This window comes from Pelophylax lessonae (genome assembly GCF_965119305.1).
Source record: "Pelophylax lessonae genome assembly, chromosome: 2".
In the NCBI taxonomy this organism is placed as follows: domain Eukaryota; kingdom Metazoa; phylum Chordata; class Amphibia; order Anura; family Ranidae; genus Pelophylax; species Pelophylax lessonae.
This window is the reverse complement of record NC_138769.1, coordinates 585,500,039-585,519,976: the sequence shown is the minus strand read 5'-3', so window position 1 is coordinate 585,519,976 and position 19,938 is coordinate 585,500,039. Positions and strand designations below refer to the sequence as shown.

At 42.4% G+C, this 19,938-nt stretch overlaps 1 protein-coding gene across 1 annotated transcript in view; it reads right to left on the bottom strand.

Annotated features, from left to right (window-relative positions):
* The window catches only part of LOC309545584 (electroneutral sodium bicarbonate exchanger 1), a 414,564-nt gene that overhangs the window by 9,301 nt on the left and 385,325 nt on the right, over nt 1-19,938 (bottom strand). Inside the window, exon 22 of the mRNA XM_082244814.1 lies at nt 3,938-4,075. Within this exon, the coding sequence (XP_082100940.1) occupies nt 3,938-4,075 (138 nt within the window). The remainder of the gene's footprint in view (nt 1-3,937; nt 4,076-19,938) is intronic.

Here is a 19,938-nt window from a genome sequence, read left to right as displayed (position 1 = left end):
GTTGACCATAGAAATTCCTAAAAGTACAGGAATGTCTAAAAGCAGAATGGCACATATTTATTCACATAAACGGATGAGGAGATGGATTTTATAAGGCGTGGAGTGTACTAACCTTTTATGGAAATTCATCAGTTGGTGAAACAAAGCGCATTTGACTTCCTTTTTAATTAAAAGGGTGATATTGTGGTAATTGCTGCAGCAATGATTGAGATATTATTTTGTTGGGCTGGCGATTCCCTACAAAGTTATAGTATTCCTAGTGGCCAACCAGCAGGTGGATTACTTTTACAGGCGGCGGAAGGGGGATACACCTCCTCCCACTGCCACCTTTATCTCTCCAGTGCGATCAGGGAGCCCAGTAAGAATGCAAATGGTGGCATCCGGCTCTGAGCATACAGTGAGAGGAACGGATGTCATTCCTCCCACCGTGTGATGTCAGAAACAGAAGAGCATTTAATCACTTCCTATTTCTTTTCTTAGTTTTCTTGGCCGTTAACAGTCAGTAAAGCAGCCGATCAGATCAATCTGTGTCTGATCGGCTGCATTGGAGGCCAGAGGAGAGATATGGGGTGAAATACACTCCAGATCTCTCCATAAATAGGACCGGTCATGGCCCATGTTATTACAATGGATGTTGTTCATCCCTTGTAACAGGAATAAAATTGCTAAAAAAAATAAGTTAAAAGGAACAGCGCACAAAAAATTGTAAATTAAAAAAAAAATTAAACTTTAATAGAAGAATATTTTTTTAAAGCGCCCCCCTTTCCTCTTGCTCACGCACAAATATGAACGAAGGTCCTGCACACATATGTAAATGGTAATCCCAGCACACATGCGAGGTATCGCTGAGAACGTCAGAGGGAGAGCAAAAATGTTAGCACCTTTGTAACTCTAAACTGATCATTTGCATTGCCCATGGAGATTTTTAGGCACCCTAATTTGGCGCTGCTCCATGGGCGGACGCAATTTTTAAGCATGGCATATTTGGTATTTATTTACTCAGTGTAACATTATCTTTTATATTTTACCCAGAAATTGAGTATTATAGTGTGCATTTTTTGCATTAAAATTCAAGTGTGTTTTTTTCAAAATATGTTGTGTGACATAAAAAATATACAACACCCGCCGTTTTACTCTCTGTTATACGTGTAGGAGAGGAATGTCAGAATTGGCCCAGACTGAAAGTGGTAAATGTTTCTAGTAACTTATAGCATTTATTATACTGTATCATTTCTAAGTAGTGTGGAAATACTGTTAATTAAATGCACATATTATTCACTTTTTTTACTCCCTTTTTTGTAATAACTTTTTACATTTTATTAAATGCTTTCAGCTAGACACATGCTACTTAACAGGCAGAACAAGTAGTTAGGGCGTAACAAGGTGTGATTATTATCTGATAATTATATTCTGTTAACTCTTGCCTCTTCCTAGTATATCAGGTACAAATCTTCACACCGAGGCTCAGCAATAGCTGCAGCAATTCTAGATATATGCAAAAAAAATTAAAAAAGAAACCCATGGTCAACTATTGCAGCATAGTCTGACAATGGAAAGATGTGATCATGTGAGCCTAGAGTCCAAACTAGTCAAACTGGGAGTGGTTAAGCCAAACATACACTAATTGTCACACACTACAATTTAGGTGTAGTCAAAACTTCTGAAAGGTTATGCATTATTTCAAACCTAATTAGGTGGCACAGAAAGTGTTGATGTGTTCTGCTTATGTTTTTTTATAGATAGAGAACAGTCACATTAGTTACTGCCTAAAGATTTGCCTGACAAACATGAGACCATGGGCGTATTGGGCCAAATGGTCCAGCTGCTTCTTTAAGATTTGTGTATGGAAATGTTTTATTCCACTAATTATGATGGGTGATATCTGCTCCTCAAATAGGCCAACATTTTGTAGTTTTTCAATGGCGTGGATTTACCAAAACGTTAATATTACCAAGAAAATATTAGTAAATAGGATGAACCGGTGCTCTCTTTGAATACATAATCATTTGTGAAGAAAATGAGGAAAAAAAAGATTTTTGCTAGTCCATTTCAAAGAGAACATAGGTTCGCCTTATTTACTAACACTCCCTTTCCTAGGTCAACAGCCTCAACTCAATTTGTAAATCAACCTCAATGACTCTACAAGTTGAGCCTGATCATAACATCAACTCGGATATTCCTTCACCCTAGTTTCACGCTTTCGTGTTTTGTGGGGGGTACATTTGCGTGGACATGTCAGCCCATTCAAATGAATGGGCGGCTGTGCCTGCATTTCCACAAAAAAAGGTGTGTGTACCTTTTCAAAAACGTGCCCGCACAGAAAACGCATGGTCGTTTTGACTTTAAGCAGCGCGATTTCTGCTGCGGGTGGTTGTGGGTGCAAGCACAGATGAGATTCCCGCAGTCACAGGCATAGGGGCGAATCAAGCCCTAAATACTACATGAAGACCAATGGACTTTCAGCAGTGGGTTCATTTACCTGATATAATTGTACTGATAGCTGCTCAGAGAAGATTTAAAAACTGCAAAGATGCATCAAGTTCCATCAACGTATGTAAAATTACAAGTACAGCCAGTCCCCAGGTTACATACATCTGACTTACATATGACTCATACTTGTGTGTAGATAATTAGAAAATTAATTTTCATGGTAAATGACCTTATGCTATGCTAGGTGACTATTTAAGGTACCCTATCATATCTTAAAGTATAACTAAAGGCAAAACTTTTTTTTCTTCGTTTTGGATACAGTGGAAAGGGAACACCTGTCAGTTTTTATTGCAGTCTGTGCCCCCGTTAAGGTGATTCACCCTCTCTATAGGTCCTGTTTACCATTATCGTTAAAAGTATGAGACATTACCCACATTTTGGGTTGTCCCCAGAAAAGTAACAGAGAGGAAATCTTCCCATGGGTACACTGACCAGGGGGTCCCCAAGGAATTCCCTTGATTTACAGGGAATTCCTCTTTAGCTATGGGTCAGGAAGTGAATGGAAATCTCCGCAAAGGGGACCCAGATGGCGGAAAAAAAAATCTGAGAGCGGTTACAACCCTCCCTTGCTTTGATATTAAGTTTAAGTTTAAATTGTAACCAACTTTTCTGATGTTGTTGTATTTTGTTAACGATTAAATCATTTTATATGTTGCTTAACTATGCTCAATAAAACCTTTTATTTGGAAAAAAATAACCCTTCCTTGCTCTAAATAAAAAAAAAAAAAGTTTTGCCTATAGTTCTACTTTAATTATGCAGATACCCTATGCTATCCTAATCATATCCTAATTGTGCATATACAACAGTGCCATGTACCTGGATTTCAGAACATTACCTTATTAGTATGTATTTATCTTAATCATACATTAGCTAAAGAAAAAACATACATTGTGCAGTAATTCATGCTACAAACAATTAAAATAGTCTTTCAACCATCTTAGTGCCGGTTCACACTGCAAATCCACTGGGGGTTTCCGCATCACACCCGACTCGCAGGCAGTTCACACTGCCATATGCAAACTGCGGGGAGTGTCAACACAAAGTTAACGACACCCCCAGATATCGCAGTGTGACCTGTCGAACAGGAATCAGATTGCATAGGTGTGAACACGATGCGATCTGATTCTGGTGCGGACCAAAAAAAAGGGTCCTGCACGACTTTGATCTGAATGCGATGCAAATCCAGCCATAAAATCTGTATGGCTGAATTTGCATTGCACAGACATTGCATGTGATTTGCATAGCAGTGCAGTGAGAACCACATATGATGTCTGACATCGCTATAGTGTGAACCGGCACTAACAGAGCTCTGACTGGTTCCTATGGATTACTGCACTATGTACATTACCTTTGCACACCAGATTGCCTTATGATATACAGCTTAATGATATTTTGTATGATATAATATACAGCTCACACAATACAAAAAGGGTTTTCCCCTATTACCTCCAGTTCTTTAGCCTTGTTTTTAGCATCGTCCAGCTTCTTCTTTTTGCTTTCTGGCATCAAGTCATCAAGCCAGCTTAGCTCCCGGCTTGTGAAGCAGAAATCCATTACTTTCCGGACAAACACAAGTGCGAGGACCTGCAACGAAACCACAAATGATTACTGACATCAACTCTCTTAAACTTACAGAACAGCAAGATGCTCAGAATGCATATATTCTTGACACAAACAGTGTTCAGCATAAATTATATATCATGTCATCATATTGGTTTAGACTGCAATAGAAGTTACACCCAATATATTCAAGGTCAACCCATTTCTTGTTGTGCTTTCTTTTCCTATATGATTATGTAAATCCTTTTTAATAATGTTAGTATTTGAAGGTATTTTTCCTGGAAAATTGTTGGAAGGACATAATGCTGGTAAACTCCACAATTCAATCAGCAGTGCTTTGCGAAAAAGTCAATGGGGTTGATTTACTAAAAGTGGAGAATGCTAAATCTGGTGCAGCTCTGCATAGAAACCAATCAGCTTCTGTTTAAGCGTAATCGAGCAAGCTGAAGTTAGAAGCTGATTGCCTACCATGCACAGCTGCACTAGATTTTGCACTCTCCAGTTTTAGTAAATCAACCTCAATGTCAAGTCATGATTTGTAGACAATGAAACTTTATTCTACATAATCAACTTCATATTAAAAAAAATAATAAACTAGCAGATTTTTACTGTCATATCCAAATTAATTCAGGTGCTACCCCTCCTATTGCTTCTGTATTACTATTCTTATCAAGCAGTAAGTAAGCTTTAAAAAGAGCTCTTGCTGACTTCTGTAGCTACAGCCACTGTGGAGTTATTCATCCTCTTATTCACAGCAGATGCAGAAACTGTCTGGCTTCCCTTATCCAGACAACCTGCCCTGAGTTTACATTAGAGATAAAGGGTTCATTCACAACAGAAACTCCACAAATCTGTGTTTTTGACTGCATGTTTACATGCATTTAAAAGTGTGCTTTACATGCATTCTGTGCTGAGTTTAGCACTAGGTTTGCTGTGCATTTTTCTATAAGTTTTTAGGCTTGGCTTTTTTGGCTTCAAGGGGCATAGGGCAGTGCATTAGAAGCGCGTTTGTAGAGTGTTACCTGCATTTGCGGTGCGGAAACATGCAGCATGCTCTACTTTTTTTAACTTGATTTTGGGCTGTCTATGCAGTTGGAGTGCAGTTCAAAATGCATCCAACTGCGTTCAGTGTGAAAGGGTCCTCAAAGGCAGGAAGGTTCTGAGTTACTACTAGAAAGGCTGAGCTGAGTTGGTATGAACCAGTTTGGTCATGTCTTCCTTTAGAAGCATCTGAACTATCATTCCACTCACCCTACTTGTACACATTTTTGTGGAACAGCCATACTTTTAAATGGTGCAGTAATGGATAATAAATAGTGTTGAGCGAACACGGACTGTATTATTCGTGTTCGTACCGAATAATTGGATTTTTTTTACCCGAACACGGACACGGACACTTTACTGTATGTTCGGGTAAAAATCCGTGTTCGGTCGTTTTATTTCCGGGTTTTGCATGCTTTGGCGCTCTTTTCATGGCGGGCTTTCAACAGCCAATCAACAATCGTTTAACTGGTGTGCCTTAAGCCATCCCAGCCATGCCTGCAAATGTCTTAGTAGCTGTGATTGGCCGTCTGAAGCATGTGACCAAGTCTTTATAAGTTCGAGGCAGCCGCCGCAGCAGCGTCATTCTGCTGCTTAGCTAAGGGACAGAGCACACATCAATGTGCTGGCTGCTGATTAGGGAAAGATAGGCAGGAAAAAACCATTTGTGTCCGGATAGAATTGAGGGACAGGTCGGAGTGTTTAGGCAGGGCGAGTTGTAGGCATTTTAGGGATAGAGTCTGCTGAATTATAGGGTCAGTGTCTTCTACAAACTACAATCGATATTGCTGTGTGGGGGGTGGGGTGAATCTGCACTCAATCCTGATCTACGATCTCTTCTCAATCCTGTTAGGGACAGAGTCTGCTGAATTTTAGGGAAACTGTGTTCTACAAACTACAATCGATATTGCTGTGTGGTGTGGGATTGGAGATAGGCAGGTGTCAGTGATCCACATCCATTTTTCTGTGTGTGAGCTGCAGTGAACACAATCTTTTTGGGCTGCAGTGAACACAATCTTTTTGGGCTGCAGTGAACACAATCTTTTTGGGCTGCAGTGAACACAATCTTTTTGGGGTGCAGTGAACAAAATCTTTTTGGGGTGCAGTGAACACAATCCTTTTTGGTGTGCAGTGAACACAATCTTTGTGGGGTGCAGTGAACAAAATCCTTTGTGGGGTGCAGTGAACACAATCTTTTTGGGGTGCAGTGAACAAAATCCTTTTTGGGGTGCAGTGAACAACATCCTTTTTGGGGTGCAGTGAACACAATCTTTTTGGGGTGCAGTGAACAAAATCCTTTGTGGGGTGCAGTGAACACAATCTTTTTGGGGTGCAGTGAACACAATCTTTTTGGGGTGGAGTGAACAACATCCTTTTTGGGGTGCAGTGAACAAAATCCTTTTTGGGGTGCAGTGAACAAAATCATTTTTGGGGTGCAGTGAACACAATCTTTTTGGGGTGCAGTGAACACAATCTTTGTGGGGTGCAGTGAACACAATCTTTTTGGGGTGGAGTGAACAACATCCTTTTTGGGGTGCAGTGAACAACATCCTTTTTGGGGTGCAGTGAACACAATCTTTTTGGGGTGCAGTGAACACAATCTTTGTGGGGTACAGTGAACAGAATCTTTGTGGGGTGCAGTGAACACAATCTTTGGGGGGTACAGTGAACACAATCTTTTTGGGGTGCAGTGAACACAATCTTTGTGGGGTGCAGTGAACACAATCTTTTTGGGGTGGAGTGAACAAAATCATTTTTGGGGTGCAGTGAACAACATCCTTTTTGGGGTGCAGTGATCAAAATCCTTTTTGGGGTGCAGTGAACACAATCTTTTTGGGGTGCAGTGAACAAAATCCTTTGTGGGGTGCAGTGAACAGAATCTTTGTGGGGTGCAGTGAACACAATCTTTGGGGGGGTACAGTGAACACAATCTTTTTGGGGTGCAGTGAACACAATCTTTGTGGGGTACAGTGAACAGAATCTTTGTGGGGTGCAGTGAACACAATCTTTGGGGGGTACAGTGAACACAATCTTTTTGGGGTGCAGTGAACACAATCTTTGGGGGGTACAGTGAACACAATCTTTTTGGGGTGCAGTGAACACAATCTTTGTGGGGTGCAGTGAACACAATCTTTGGGGGGGTACAGTGAACACAATCTTTTTGGGGTGCAGTGAACAACATCCTTTTAGGGTGCAGTGAACACAATCTTTGTGGGGTGCAGTGAACAACATCCTTTTAGGGTGCAGTGAACACAATCTTTGTGGGGTACAGTGAACAGAATCTTTGTGGGGTGCAGTGAACACAATCTTTGGGGGGTACAGTGAACACAATCTTTGTGAGGTGCAGTGAACACAATCTTTGTGGGGTGCAGTGAACACAATCATTGTGGGGTGCAGTGAACTCAATCTTTGTGGGGTACAGTGAACACAATCTCATACTTCTGAAGATTTGAGGGTGCTGCCTGTTCCATACTCCCCCTACTCCTCATCTAGCCTTTTAGGGGTACAAACAATAGTAATTGGGGCCTAGTGTGGTTGTGTACGTGTGATATACATACACTTTTTTTGGATCATATTTTCTATTCCGCTATTTAATCAAAAACCTTTGGGGATCAGTTAAATTGGGGGATAGTCTGTGTTGGTACGTGTGAGAGAGATCCACCTTTCCAAGTTGTTGGGGTTCATCTCATACTTCTGAAGGTTTGAGGGTGCTGCCTGTTCCATACTCCCCCTACTCCTAGCCTTTTAGGGGTACAAACAATAGTAATTGGGGCCTAGTGTGGTTGTGTACGTGTGATATACATACACTTTTTTTGGATCATATTTTCTATTCCGCTATTTAATCAAAAACCTTTGGGGATCAGTTAAATTGGGGGATAGTCTGTGTTGGTACGTGTGAGAGAGATCCACCTTTCCAAGTTGTTGGGGTTCATCTCATACTTCTGAAGGTTTGAGGGTGCTGCCTGTTCCATACCCCCCCTACTCCTCATCTAGCCTTTTAGGGGTACAAACAATAGTAATTGGGGCCTAGTGTGGTTGTGTACGTGTGATATACATACACTTTTTTTGGATCATATTTTCTATTCCGCTATTTAATCAAAAACCTTTGGGGATCAGTTAAATTGGGGGATAGTCTGTGTTGGTACGTGTGAGAGAGATCCACCTTTCCAAGTTGTTGGGGTTCATCTCATACTTCTGAAGGTTTGAGGGTGCTGCCTGTTCCATACTCCCCCTACTCCTCATCTAGCCTTTTAGGGGTACAAACAATAGTAATTGGGGCCCAGTGTGGTTGTGTACGTGTGATATACATACACTTTTTTTGGATCATATTTTCTATTCCGCTATTTAATCAAAAACCTTTGGGGATCAGTTAAATTGGGGGATAGTCTGTGTTGGTACGTGTGAGAGAGATCCACCTTTCCAAGTTGTTGGGGTTCATCTCATACTTCTGAAGGTTTGAGGGTGCTGCCTGTTCCATACTCCCCCTACTCCTCATCTAGCCTTTTAGGGGTACAAACAATAGTAATTGGGGCCCAGTGTGGTTGTGTACGTGTGATATACATACACTTTTTTTGGATCATATTTTCTATTCCGCTATTTAATCAAAAACCTTTGGGGATCAGTTAAATTGGGGGATAGTCTGTGTTGGTACGTGTGAGAGAGATCCACCTTTCCAAGTTGTTGGGGTTCATCTCATACTTCTGAAGGTTTGAGGGTGCTGCCTGTTCCATACCCCCCCTACTCCTCATCTAGCCTTTTAGGGGTACAAACAATAGTAATTGGGGCCTAGTGTGGTTGTGTACGTGTGATATACATACACTTTTTTTGGATCATATTTTCTATTCCGCTATTTAATCAAAAACCTTTGGGGATCAGTTAAATTGGGGGATAGTCTGTGTTGGTACGTGTGAGAGAGATCCACCTTTCCAAGTTGTTGGGGTTCATCTCATACTTCTGAAGGTTTGAGGGTGCTGCCTGTTCCATACCCCCCCTACTCCTCATCTAGCCTTTTAGGGGTACAAACAATAGTAATTGGGGCCTAGTGTGGTTGTGTACGTGTGATATACATACACTTTTTTTGGATCATATTTTCTATTCCGCTATTTAATCAAAAACCTTTGGGGATCAGTTAAATTGGGGGATAGTCTGTGTTGGTACGTGTGAGAGAGATCCACCTTTCCAAGTTTTTGGGGTTCATCTCATACTTCTGAAGATTTGAGGGTGCTGCCTGTTCCATACCCCCCCTACTCCTCATCTAGCCTTTTAGGGGTACAAACAATAGTAATTGGGGCCTAGTGTGGTTGTGTACGTGTGATATACATACACTTTTTTTGGATCATATTTTCTATTCCGCTATTTAATCAAAAACCTTTGGGGATCAGTTAAATTGGGGGATAGTCTGTGTTGGTACGTGTGAGAGAGATCCACCTTTCCAAGTTGTTGGGGTTCATCTCATACTTCTGAAGGTTTGAGGGTGCTGCCTGTTCCATACCCCCCCTACTCCTCATCTAGCCTTTTAGGGGTACAAACAATAGTAATTGGGGCCTAGTGTGGTTGTGTACGTGTGATATACATACACTTTTTTTGGATCATATTTTCTATTCCGCTATTTAATCAAAAACCTTTGGGGATCAGTTAAATTGGGGGATAGTCTGTGTTGGTACGTGTGAGAGAGATCCACCTTTCCAAGTTGTTGGGGTTCATCTCATACTTCTGAAGGTTTGAGGGTGCTGCCTGTTCCATACTCCCCCTACTCCTCATCTAGCCTTTTAGGGGTACAAACAATAGTAATTGGGGCCTAGTGTGGTTGTGTACGTGTGATATACATACACTTTTTTTGGATCATATTTTCTATTCCGCTATTTAATCAAAAACCTTTGGGGATCAGTTAAATTGGGGGATAGTCTGTGTTGGTACGTGTGAGAGAGATCCACCTTTCCAAGTTGTTGGGGTTCATCTCATACTTCTGAAGGTTTGAGGGTGCTGCCTGTTCCATACCCCCCCTACTCCTCATCTAGCCTTTTAGGGGTACAAACAATAGTAATTGGGGCCTAGTGTGGTTGTGTACGTGTGATATACATACACTTTTTTTGGATCATATTTTCTATTCCGCTATTTAATCAAAAACCTTTGGGGATCAGTTAAATTGGGGGATAGTCTGTGTTGGTACGTGTGAGAGAGATCCACCTTTCCAAGTTGTTGGGGTTCATCTCATACTTCTGAAGGTTTGAGGGTGCTGCCTGTTCCATACTCTCCCTACTCCTCATCTAGCCTTTTAGGGGTACAAACAATAGTAATTGGGGCCCAGTGTGGTTGTGTACGTGTGATATACATACACTTTTTTTGGATCATATTTTCTATTCCGCTATTTAATCAAAAACCTTTGGGGATCAGTTAAATTGGGGGATAGTCTGTGTTGGTACGTGTGAGAGAGATCCACCTTTCCAAGTTGTTGGGGTTCATCTCATACTTCTGAAGGTTTGAGGGTGCTGCCTGTTCCATACTCCCCCTACTCCTCATCTAGCCTTTTAGGGGTACAAACAATAGTAATTGGGGCCTAGTGTGGTTGTGTACGTGTGATATACATACACTTTTTTTGGATCATATTTTCTATTCCGCTATTTAATCAAAAACCTTTGGGGATCAGTTAAATTGGGGGATAGTCTGTGTTGGTACGTGTGAGAGAGATCCACCTTTCCAAGTTGTTGGGGTTCATCTCATACTTCTGAAGGTTTGAGGGTGCTGCCTGTTCCATACTCCCCCTACTCCTAGCCTTTTAGGGGTACAAACAATAGTAATTGGGGCCCAGTGTGGTTGTGTACGTGTGATATACATACACTTTTTTTGGATCATATTTTCTATTCCGCTATTTAATCAAAAACCTTTGGGGATCAGTTAAATTGGGGGATAGTCTGTGTTGGTACGTGTGAGAGAGATCCACCTTTCCAAGTTGTTGGGGTTCATCTCATACTTCTTAAGGTTTGAGGGTGCTGCCTGTTCCATACCCCCCCTACTCCTCATCTAGCCTTTTAGGGGTACAAACAATAGTAATTGGGGCCTAGTGTGGTTGTGTACGTGTGATATACATACACTTTTTTTGGATCATATTTTCTATTCCGCTATTTAATCAAAAACCTTTGGGGATCAGTTAAATTGGGGGATAGTCTGTGTTGGTACGTGTGAGAGAGATCCACCTTTCCAAGTTGTTGGGGTTCATCTCATACTTCTGAAGGTTTGAGGGTGCTGCCTGTTCCATACTCCCCCTACTCCTCATCTAGCCTTTTAGGGGTACAAACAATAGTAATTGGGGCCTAGTGTGGTTGTGTACGTGTGATATACATACACTTTTTTTGGATCATATTTTCTATTCCGCTATTTAATCAAAAACCTTTGGGGATCAGTTAAATTGGGGGATAGTCTGTGTTGGTACGTGTGAGAGAGATCCACCTTTCCAAGTTGTTGGGGTTCATCTCATACTTCTGAAGGTTTGAGGGTGCTGCCTGTTCCATACTCCCCCTACTCCTAGCCTTTTAGGGGTACAAACAATAGTAATTGGGGCCTAGTGTGGTTGTGTACGTGTGATATACATACACTTTTTTTGGATCATATTTTCTATTCCGCTATTTAATCAAAAACCTTTGGGGATCAGTTAAATTGGGGGATAGTCTGTGTTGGTACGTGTGAGAGAGATCCACCTTTCCAAGTTGTTGGGGTTCATCTCATACTTCTGAAGGTTTGAGGGTGCTGCCTGTTCCATACCCCCCCTACTCCTCATCTAGCCTTTTAGGGGTACAAACAATAGTAATTGGGGCCTAGTGTGGTTGTGTACGTGTGATATACATACACTTTTTTTGGATCATATTTTCTATTCCGCTATTTAATCAAAAACCTTTGGGGATCAGTTAAATTGGGGGATAGTCTGTGTTGGTACGTGTGAGAGAGATCCACCTTTCCAAGTTGTTGGGGTTCATCTCATACTTCTGAAGGTTTGAGGGTGCTGCCTGTTCCATACTCCCCCTACTCCTAGCCTTTTAGGGGTACAAACAATAGTAATTGGGGCCTAGTGTGGTTGTGTACGTGTGATATACATACACTTTTTTTGGATCATATTTTCTATTCCGCTATTTAATCAAAAACCTTTGGGGATCAGTTAAATTGGGGGATAGTCTGTGTTGGTACGTGTGAGAGAGATCCACCTTTCCAAGTTGTTGGGGTTCATCTCATACTTCTGAAGGTTTGAGGGTGCTGCCTGTTCCATACCCCCCCTACTCCTCATCTAGCCTTTTAGGGGTACAAACAATAGTAATTGGGGCCTAGTGTGGTTGTGTACGTGTGATATACATACACTTTTTTTGGATCATATTTTCTATTCCGCTATTTAATCAAAAACCTTTGGGGATCAGTTAAATTGGGGGATAGTCTGTGTTGGTACGTGTGAGAGAGATCCACCTTTCCAAGTTGTTGGGGTTCATCTCATACTTCTGAAGGTTTGAGGGTGCTGCCTGTTCCATACTCCCCCTACTCCTCATCTAGCCTTTTAGGGGTACAAACAATAGTAATTGGGGCCCAGTGTGGTTGTGTACGTGTGATATACATACACTTTTTTTGGATCATATTTTCTATTCCGCTATTTAATCAAAAACCTTTGGGGATCAGTTAAATTGGGGGATAGTCTGTGTTGGTACGTGTGAGAGAGATCCACCTTTCCAAGTTGTTGGGGTTCATCTCATACTTCTGAAGGTTTGAGGGTGCTGCCTGTTCCATACTCCCCCTACTCCTCATCTAGCCTTTTAGGGGTACAAACAATAGTAATTGGGGCCCAGTGTGGTTGTGTACGTGTGATATACATACACTTTTTTTGGATCATATTTTCTATTCCGCTATTTAATCAAAAACCTTTGGGGATCAGTTAAATTGGGGGATAGTCTGTGTTGGTACGTGTGAGAGAGATCCACCTTTCCAAGTTGTTGGGGTTCATCTCATACTTCTGAAGGTTTGAGGGTGCTGCCTGTTCCATACCCCCCCTACTCCTCATCTAGCCTTTTAGGGGTACAAACAATAGTAATTGGGGCCTAGTGTGGTTGTGTACGTGTGATATACATACACTTTTTTTGGATCATATTTTCTATTCCGCTATTTAATCAAAAACCTTTGGGGATCAGTTAAATTGGGGGATAGTCTGTGTTGGTACGTGTGAGAGAGATCCACCTTTCCAAGTTGTTGGGGTTCATCTCATACTTCTGAAGGTTTGAGGGTGCTGCCTGTTCCATACCCCCCCTACTCCTCATCTAGCCTTTTAGGGGTACAAACAATAGTAATTGGGGCCTAGTGTGGTTGTGTACGTGTGATATACATACACTTTTTTTGGATCATATTTTCTATTCCGCTATTTAATCAAAAACCTTTGGGGATCAGTTAAATTGGGGGATAGTCTGTGTTGGTACGTGTGAGAGAGATCCACCTTTCCAAGTTTTTGGGGTTCATCTCATACTTCTGAAGATTTGAGGGTGCTGCCTGTTCCATACCCCCCCTACTCCTCATCTAGCCTTTTAGGGGTACAAACAATAGTAATTGGGGCCTAGTGTGGTTGTGTACGTGTGATATACATACACTTTTTTTGGATCATATTTTCTATTCCGCTATTTAATCAAAAACCTTTGGGGATCAGTTAAATTGGGGGATAGTCTGTGTTGGTACGTGTGAGAGAGATCCACCTTTCCAAGTTGTTGGGGTTCATCTCATACTTCTGAAGGTTTGAGGGTGCTGCCTGTTCCATACCCCCCCTACTCCTCATCTAGCCTTTTAGGGGTACAAACAATAGTAATTGGGGCCTAGTGTGGTTGTGTACGTGTGATATACATACACTTTTTTTGGATCATATTTTCTATTCCGCTATTTAATCAAAAACCTTTGGGGATCAGTTAAATTGGGGGATAGTCTGTGTTGGTACGTGTGAGAGAGATCCACCTTTCCAAGTTGTTGGGGTTCATCTCATACTTCTGAAGGTTTGAGGGTGCTGCCTGTTCCATACTCCCCCTACTCCTCATCTAGCCTTTTAGGGGTACAAACAATAGTAATTGGGGCCTAGTGTGGTTGTGTACGTGTGATATACATACACTTTTTTTGGATCATATTTTCTATTCCGCTATTTAATCAAAAACCTTTGGGGATCAGTTAAATTGGGGGATAGTCTGTGTTGGTACGTGTGAGAGAGATCCACCTTTCCAAGTTGTTGGGGTTCATCTCATACTTCTGAAGGTTTGAGGGTGCTGCCTGTTCCATACCCCCCCTACTCCTCATCTAGCCTTTTAGGGGTACAAACAATAGTAATTGGGGCCTAGTGTGGTTGTGTACGTGTGATATACATACACTTTTTTTGGATCATATTTTCTATTCCGCTATTTAATCAAAAACCTTTGGGGATCAGTTAAATTGGGGGATAGTCTGTGTTGGTACGTGTGAGAGAGATCCACCTTTCCAAGTTGTTGGGGTTCATCTCATACTTCTGAAGGTTTGAGGGTGCTGCCTGTTCCATACTCTCCCTACTCCTCATCTAGCCTTTTAGGGGTACAAACAATAGTAATTGGGGCCCAGTGTGGTTGTGTACGTGTGATATACATACACTTTTTTTGGATCATATTTTCTATTCCGCTATTTAATCAAAAACCTTTGGGGATCAGTTAAATTGGGGGATAGTCTGTGTTGGTACGTGTGAGAGAGATCCACCTTTCCAAGTTGTTGGGGTTCATCTCATACTTCTGAAGGTTTGAGGGTGCTGCCTGTTCCATACTCCCCCTACTCCTCATCTAGCCTTTTAGGGGTACAAACAATAGTAATTGGGGCCTAGTGTGGTTGTGTACGTGTGATATACATACACTTTTTTTGGATCATATTTTCTATTCCGCTATTTAATCAAAAACCTTTGGGGATCAGTTAAATTGGGGGATAGTCTGTGTTGGTACGTGTGAGAGAGATCCACCTTTCCAAGTTGTTGGGGTTCATCTCATACTTCTGAAGGTTTGAGGGTGCTGCCTGTTCCATACTCCCCCTACTCCTAGCCTTTTAGGGGTACAAACAATAGTAATTGGGGCCCAGTGTGGTTGTGTACGTGTGATATACATACACTTTTTTTGGATCATATTTTCTATTCCGCTATTTAATCAAAAACCTTTGGGGATCAGTTAAATTGGGGGATAGTCTGTGTTGGTACGTGTGAGAGAGATCCACCTTTCCAAGTTGTTGGGGTTCATCTCATACTTCTTAAGGTTTGAGGGTGCTGCCTGTTCCATACCCCCCCTACTCCTCATCTAGCCTTTTAGGGGTACAAACAATAGTAATTGGGGCCTAGTGTGGTTGTGTACGTGTGATATACATACACTTTTTTTGGATCATATTTTCTATTCCGCTATTTAATCAAAAACCTTTGGGGATCAGTTAAATTGGGGGATAGTCTGTGTTGGTACGTGTGAGAGAGATCCACCTTTCCAAGTTGTTGGGGTTCATCTCATACTTCTGAAGGTTTGAGGGTGCTGCCTGTTCCATACTCCCCCTACTCCTCATCTAGCCTTTTAGGGGTACAAACAATAGTAATTGGGGCCTAGTGTGGTTGTGTACGTGTGATATACATACACTTTTTTTGGATCATATTTTCTATTCCGCTATTTAATCAAAAACCTTTGGGGATCAGTTAAATTGGGGGATAGTCTGTGTTGGTACGTGTGAGAGAGATCCACCTTTCCAAGTTGTTGGGGTTCATCTCATACTTCTGAAGGTTTGAGGGTGCTGCCTGTTCCATACTCCCCCTACTCCTAGCCTTTTAGGGGTACAAACAATAGTAATTGGGGCCTAGTGTGGTTGTGTACGTGTGATATACATACACTTTTTTTGGATCATATTTTCTATTCCGCTATTTAATCAAAAACCTTTGGGGATCAGTTAAATTGGGGGATAGTCTGTGTTGGTACGTGTGAGAGAGATCCACCTTTCCAAGTTGTTGGGGTTCATCTCATACTTCTGAAGGTTTGAGGGTGCTGCCTGTTCCATACCCCCCCTACTCCTCATCTAGCCTTTTAGGGGTACAAACAATAGTAATTGGGGCCTAGTGTGGTTGTGTACGTGTGATATACATACACTTTTTTTGGATCATATTTTCTATTCCGCTATTTAATCAAAAACCTTTGGGGATCAGTTAAATTGGGGGATAGTCTGTGTTGGTACGTGTGAGAGAGATCCACCTTTCCAAGTTGTTGGGGTTCATCTCATACTTCTGAAGGTTTGAGGGTGCTGCCTGTTCCATACTCCCCCTACTCCTCATCTAGCCTTTTAGGGGTACAAACAATAGTAATTGGGGCCCAGTGTGGTTGTGTACGTGTGATATACATACACTTTTTTTGGATCATATTTTCTATTCCGCTATTTAATCAAAAACCTTTGGGGATCAGTTAAATTGGGGGATAGTCTGTGTTGGTACGTGTGAGAGAGATCCACCTTTCCAAGTTGTTGGGGTTCATCTCATACTTCTGAAGGTTTGAGGGTGCTGCCTGTTCCATACTCCCCCTACTCCTCATCTAGCCTTTTAGGGGTACAAACAATAGTAATTGGGGCCTAGTGTGGTTGTGTACGTGTGATATACATACACTTTTTTTGGATCATATTTTCTATTCCGCTATTTAATCAAAAACCTTTGGGGATCAGTTAAATTGGGGGATAGTCTGTGTTGGTACGTGTGAGAGAGATCCACCTTTCCAAGTTGTTGGGGTTCATCTCATACTTCTGAAGGTTTGAGGGTGCTGCCTGTTCCATACCCCCCCTACTCCTCATCTAGCCTTTTAGGGGTACAAACAATAGTAATTGGGGCCTAGTGTGGTTGTGTACGTGTGATATACATACACTTTTTTTGGATCATATTTTCTATTCCGCTATTTAATCAAAAACCTTTGGGGATCAGTTAAATTGGGGGATAGTCTGTGTTGGTACGTGTGAGAGAGATCCACCTTTCCAAGTTGTTGGGGTTCATCTCATACTTCTGAAGGTTTGAGGGTGCTGCCTGTTCCATACCCCCCCTACTCCTCATCTAGCCTTTTAGGGGTACAAACAATAGTAATTGGGGCCTAGTGTGGTTGTGTACGTGTGATATACATACACTTTTTTTGGATCATATTTTCTATTCCGCTATTTAATCAAAAACCTTTGGGGATCAGTTAAATTGGGGGATAGTCTGTGTTGGTACGTGTGAGAGAGATCCACCTTTCCAAGTTGTTGGGGTTCATCTCATACTTCTGAAGGTTTGAGGGTGCTGCCTGTTCCATACTCCCCCTACTCCTCATCTAGCCTTTTAGGGGTACAAACAATAGTAATTGGGGCCTAGTGTGGTTGTGTACGTGTGATATACATACACTTTTTTTGGATCATATTTTCTATTCCGCTATTTAATCAAAAACCTTTGGGGATCAGTTAAATTGGGGGATAGTCTGTGTTGGTACGTGTGAGAGAGATCCACCTTTCCAAGTTGTTGGGGTTCATCTCATACTTCTGAAGGTTTGAGGGTGCTGCCTGTTCCATACTCCCCCTACTCCTCATCTAGCCTTTTAGGGGTACAAACAATAGTAATTGGGGCCTAGTGTGGTTGTGTACGTGTGATATACATACACTTTTTTTGGATCATATTTTCTATTCCGCTATTTAATCAAAAACCTTTGGGGATCAGTTAAATTGGGGGATAGTCTGTGTTGGTACGTGTGAGAGAGATCCACCTTTCCAAGTTGTTGGGGTTCATCTCATACTTCTGAAGGTTTGAGGGTGCTGCCTGTTCCATACCCCCCCTACTCCTCATCTAGCCTTTTAGGGGTACAAACAATAGTAATTGGGGCCTAGTGTGGTTGTGTACGTGTGATATACATACACTTTTTTTGGATCATATTTTCTATTCCGCTATTTAATCAAAAACCTTTGGGGATCAGTTAAATTGGGGGATAGTCTGTGTTGGTACGTGTGAGAGAGATCCACCTTTCCAAGTTTTTGGGGTTCATCTCATACTTCTGAAGATTTGAGGGTGCTGCCTGTTCCATACTCCTCCTCCTACTGCTCAACCATCCTTTTAGGGGTACAAACAATAGTAGTTGGGGCCTAGTGTGGTGGTGTACGTGCGAGATACATACACTTTCTTTTTGATCATATTTTCTATTCCGCTATTCAATTAAAACCTTTGGGGATCAATTCAATTGCGAGATAGTCTGTGTCGGTACGTGTGAGATCCACCTTTCCAAGTTTTTGGGGTTCATCTCATACTTCTGAAGATTTGAGGGTGCTGCCTGTTCCATACTCCTCCTCCTACTCCTCATCCATCCTTTTAGGGGTACAAACAATAGTAATTGGGGCCTAGTGTGGTTGTGTACGTGCGAGATACATACACTTTTTTTGATCATATTTCCTATTCCGCTATTCAATAAAAACCTTTGAGGATCAATTGAATTGCGGGATAGTCTGTGTCGGTACGTGTGAGATCCACCTTTCCAAGTTTTTGGGGTTCATCTCATACTTCTGAAGATTTGAGGGTGCTGTCTGTTCCATACTCCTCCTACTCCTCATCCATCCTTTTAGGGGTAGAAACAATAGTAATTGGGGCCTAGTGTGGTTTTGTACGTGCGAGATACATACACTTTTTTGGATCATATTTCCTATTCCGCTATTCAATAAAAACCTTTCTAGGGCAAGATCTTAAATTACAGAAATATGAGGAGACCGTCAAATAAGGGCCGTGGCCTGGGTCATGGTGCTGCTGGTAGAGCTCCTGTTGCAAGGAGAGGACGTGGTCAATCTGTGCCAGCTACACGCACAAGTGAAACACCTTCCTCAAGTGTGAGTAGGCGACAGAACCTGCATCAGTATTTGGTAGGGCATCAAACGCCCCTAGAAGTGATGAGGCCAGAACAAGTTGAGGCGATAGTAGATTGGTTTGCTGCTGACAGTGCCTCCAGTTCCTTCACATTGTCTCCCACCCAGTCTACTGCAGAAAGGTCAGAGTTGGCACCTGCAGCCAATGTCCAACCGTCTTTCACCTCACCCCCTTGCAAATCAGGCCAGCAGTCTGAGCCCCAAGCCATACAGCAGTCTCTTATTCTTTTTGAGGACTCTGTCAGCAGGGTTTCCCAGGGCCATCCACCTAGCCCTGCCCCAGAAGTGGAAGAGATTGAGTGCAGCGATGCCCAACCACTTATTTCTCAAGATGAGTACATGCAAGGATCATCGCAGCACGTCTCCGATGATGACGAAACGCAGGTGCCAACTGCTGCGGCGTTCAGCATTGTGGAGACCGACAAGGAGGGCAGGGGTGAAGACTGGGTGGAAGATGATGTGGAGGACGATGAGGTCCTCGACCCCACATGGAATGAACGTCATGCAGGTGACCTGAGTGGTTTGGAGGAAGAGGCGGTGGTCGCACAGAGCCACCAGCACAGCAGAAGAGGGAGCAGGGTGCAGAAGCGGAGCGGCCGTGCCCTAGACACTACGCCCGCTACTGCCCAACGCAGCAAGGGAACGAGCGCACCAAAGTCAGCTCAAAGGAGTTCTCTAGCGTGGAAGTTCTTTAGAAAATGTGCTGATGACAGGACACGAGTGGTTTGCACCCTGTGCAATCAGAGCTTGAAGCGAGGCATAAACCTTCTCAACCTGAGCACAACCTGCATGATCAGGCATCTAAGTGCAAAGCACGAGCTGCAGTGGAGTACACACCTTCAAAACCAAGAAACGTCTCTGGCTCATCCTGCTTCCTCTTCTGCTGCAGTCTCGGCCGCTCCAGCCACATCTGTAGTGATACCGGCACCTGCCACCCCGCAAACAGACGATCT